Raw genomic sequence first — 3978 nt, forward strand, 5'->3', positions numbered from 1 at the left:
TTAAACCAGAGTACTCAGAGGTCAGTGAATGTTCCCAGTGCAGGACAATAATGGGAAAACCACACATTAGGCTTAGCTAAAGAACTCCATATGAGCAGCAAGGCTGCAATAGAAGGAATTGTGGAATTTAGAAGTGCATTTTATTTAGAATAACATTCAAAAACTTTTGATCTTTAGTGCAATATTTGTTGGGGAGAAGAAAAGCTTTTTTTTAATTTTATTTATTTATTGTGCTTCCAAAAGAGAAGCCAAAAGCGAGAAGTGATAAAGTGCAAATTAAAAAAAAAATAAAAAAAAAATATAGGTGCAAATAAACAAATTGAATTTATTCAATTTGATAAGTGCTCTGTGTAAGCAAAGGGCAATAAAGGGGAAATGGTTTTTCCTAAACTTTATAATCTAGCAGCAATCCACTTATCTACAAAAAAAGGCCATGGAGTAATAACGGCATCAATCCATGACCAGAGAATCCATTTTGAACCATCACTTGAAACAATATCGGTGGTGGTTGTAAATGATAATCAAAAGGACTCATCCTTACTACTGCCGTACATCTAACTGGTATCCTTTGGCAGTAAACTTAATTCCAGCGTGAAGTTAATGCGAGTTGTATTTGCTCTACTTCAATGTGAACATTGTTGTTGCAGGGGCATCGTGCAATCAACAGAAAGTGACCAAGAGCAACACTCAAAAGGCATAGTGCTGGGATTATATCAATATCTTAGGAACCGTGTGGGTCTAAAAGATTACAAGAAAGATTAAAACTAATTAGAAGGTTATATACAGCTTCCCCTTTAAAGCATATAGGAAAGCATGGTTTCCTATTAACATTCTAGAGGATTGAAATTCTAGAAAAATGTAGGATTTAATTATAAGGGCTGTAGGATGTTTTCCTAAGAGTATGTAAGGCTATTAAACAACAGCCACGCATCATAGTGCCAATGTTATACACAGGGTCTGGATATCCTCTTCGTGAACTTAATGCCCATAAGACTGTAGGTATAATGGGCACAGCCACCGCCAAAAAGTCGGTCAAAAAATGGTCACTCCAGTGTCTTTTCACCACACACATGTGTTGTGCATCTCTGCTTGGCAACCTTGGCAAAGGTCCTTCAAAGTCAAGTTCTTTCATAGCACGGTTTGAGAATGTAGGGATATCATTCTGCAGAGAGTCGGGAGATAAAAGGATAGCAACATTTGGATCATCAGGTGTCAAGTCAATTAGGTTTGTGGAACCAGAACATTTGGCTTGGAGACCACGCATAATGGAAGATGATCTATCAACAGGGTGGGCAGTATGGGGCTTAAACATCTTGAGGATGAGATTTTCAAGGTCAAGGCTGTAAGGAACAACATCAGTTTGGATTGCTTGCTCCATCCACTGTGAACCCTGGGCCCACTTGGAATGTACTTTATCCATTTCTTTCTCAAAACAAACTGTGGATTGCAGTTTGGTAGAATTCAGGTTTGCCAAGCTGCCAAGATCACTTCTTGTTTCCATCAAGACCTCATCGTAAAGGTCATCTCTGTTTGCCAGGTCATCATTCAGAAGGAGATCACAGTCTGCCATCTCCTCAGAGGCTTGGTCCTCCATTAGAAGTCCTTCTGACATCTTATCATAAATTGCACTTTCAGTCAGAGAAGCTCCTGGAGAGTTACAAAAATAATCCAAACACTGTTCATCTCTAAATTCCCCATCTTGAGCCAATTCCATACTACGCAGAAGGGTTTCCAATTTTCGGTTCTGAATGTTTATGTCTATGAAGTATTTCTGAATACCTTTGTCTTTCTCAGCCAAGCTGTTTTTCATAGTTTCAATGAACTGCTTTAGCTGCTTGATCTCCTTCCGGGCTTCTTTTAGGGCGAGCTGGGCCTCAACACGATGGCATTCCTCCTCAATCCAGTCTTCTCTCATACGAGCCAACTGAGATTTCAGGTCTTCTATTTCTGTTTCCCTGTAATGTAAAAAAGATTATTAGACTACAAACAAATAAAGCCTTGCTTACATAACTTGGAAAGGCCAAAGTCTACTTCGTTAAAAATGCATTTATAGATGCTCATATGAGACTGAAGGAGTGGCAATACCAGATTTCACCAGCAGATGAAGCCTCAAATTGCTATTTCAGTTCCCAGTAAAACTGGACAGCTTCAGGAGGTGGGTTCTCTTTTGTACATAAAGAACAAAAAAAAGGCAAAGTTTACACAAAAACAGAAGACATCTAAACTCAAATCACACATGCGTCTATGGTTGTTCACTAGATAGACGCATGCTGCAAATCTGGTAGCCACAAGTGACATGCAACTCCCCCAGTTTCAGTTGAAGCCCTACATCGGAATGGTAGAAAATGTAGTTTAACATACTCCAGGTCTTTCAGCGGTTGACTTCAATACTCAGGATTCTTAGGTCACACAGGGATAGCTGTACGGGCTCCTGCGGCAAGAACCAGCGGATTCTTGCAGGAGGAATAACAGCTGGGCCCTTACAGCTGCAGCCACTCTGCCCGTTCAAGTGACTGACAGGCTGACAGCAGAAGCATCCATATATAATTGTAGATGGAACCACTGTGGTTAGGGATAGAGGACTGCCTCTGAATGCAGACAGATTGTGACCAGGGGCAATCCTCTAACCCCAACCATAGATAATCGTTCTATCTACAATTAAATTCGAACAACCACAGACAGATGCAGCTATATGGACCCAGCTATGATTTTTGCTGCAAGAAGCCGCATGTTTTTGCCACGGGAATAAGCATTCACAGCTTATAGTGCTGTAAAGCATGTGGCCGGAGTCAGAAGATTCCACACAGACATCTAAGAAGACTCGCACACAATGAGCTGCTGCAAAACCGAGAGGAGAAGGTGATCAAAGTAGAACATGAAGGAAGGATGAATGGTTGAATGGGCAAAGCATGGATTTGCTTTAAGTCATGGTTTGCCAAGCAGGAGCCATTTAGAGGGGTTCCAGCTTGAAGATCCCAGTGACAGGAAAAGTACACTGATCATACCATGTAATTTCAGAAGTGCCACTATGTTTTCTAATTTAATTCTCTGACTACAGAATACGGTGTCTAGTTCTGGAGATTTTAATTCAAGATACTGAGATAGAGCAAGCTTAATTAAAACAGCTAACACACCGGGCAGACAGTAATTTTTGGTCCATTTAAAATTAGCACAGTGATAATTTTAACAATGTGACTAAAGGGGTGTGAAATGAACCTAGTGAGCCCGATGACAGACAACAAAAACTGTGCCAAGTCTTAAGGATTACACATATCTAGAGAGACTAGGATTTCATATGCACAGAAAATATTTGAGGAAAGAAGGGAAAGGGAAAACATGATTGTAACCTTTAAATACATTCCAGCTTGCCATACAAGTGGCGATTTGATGCAATTGAACTTTAATTGCTTTTGCAATTTTGACAAGATGGAATTGAAAGAAATAAAATGGTGGTTTTAATGGATGCCAAAGGAGATGGGATTGAAATTGCCCCAATCACACCTGATGAAAAATCCAATTACTTTTTCCACATTGCTGTTTTTATTCTCGTCTTCCAGTCGATCCTGCAATAAACTGTATTGAAACAGTCAATTAAATTGTCCTGCTTCAACTACACAATTGGCCAAATTCTGATTGTTGAGCCAACTCTTGCATGGTAAATTGCTTAATGGCGATTAATTCGGTTTCCCAAATTGATGGAAAGTTGTTGAATTGGACTGAAAATTGCCAAATGTGTGTCCAGCGTCAGGGTGTAAGGCTGAGGAGGGCAGTATTTACAATGAAGCGGCGTTGAAGTATATGGAGGAATGATCACAAACTAGCAGGGGTAAAGTTCAAGAGCAAGGTTACAAAGTATTACGCCAAATTTAATTTTGTAAAGTCAATCCAGAGTAATTTTAAACATGCTTGGAATAAGCATAGGTCTATCATAAACAAATACAATAAAAAAAATTATGATATATATATCTATATATATAT

The 3978-nt window shown here is 39.4% G+C and overlaps 1 protein-coding gene across 5 annotated transcripts in view; it reads right to left on the bottom strand.

Moving 5' to 3' along the window:
• Positions 1-328: 328 nt before the first annotated feature.
• Positions 329-3978, bottom strand: part of SYBU (syntabulin) — a 49203-nt gene continuing 45553 nt past the window's right edge. For all 5 annotated transcript variants that reach the window (XM_018570948.1, XM_018570936.1, XM_018570944.1 and 2 more), the window contains one exon: positions 329-1955. In XM_018570948.1, coding sequence (XP_018426450.1) covers positions 866-1955 — 1090 coding nt within the window. In that variant the 3' untranslated portion in view covers positions 329-865. The remainder of the gene's footprint in view (positions 1956-3978) is intronic.

Source organism: Nanorana parkeri, unplaced genomic scaffold (genome assembly GCF_000935625.1).
Source record: "Nanorana parkeri isolate BGI_ZX_2015 unplaced genomic scaffold, ASM93562v1 scaffold39, whole genome shotgun sequence".
NCBI lineage: Eukaryota > Metazoa > Chordata > Amphibia > Anura > Dicroglossidae > Nanorana > Nanorana parkeri.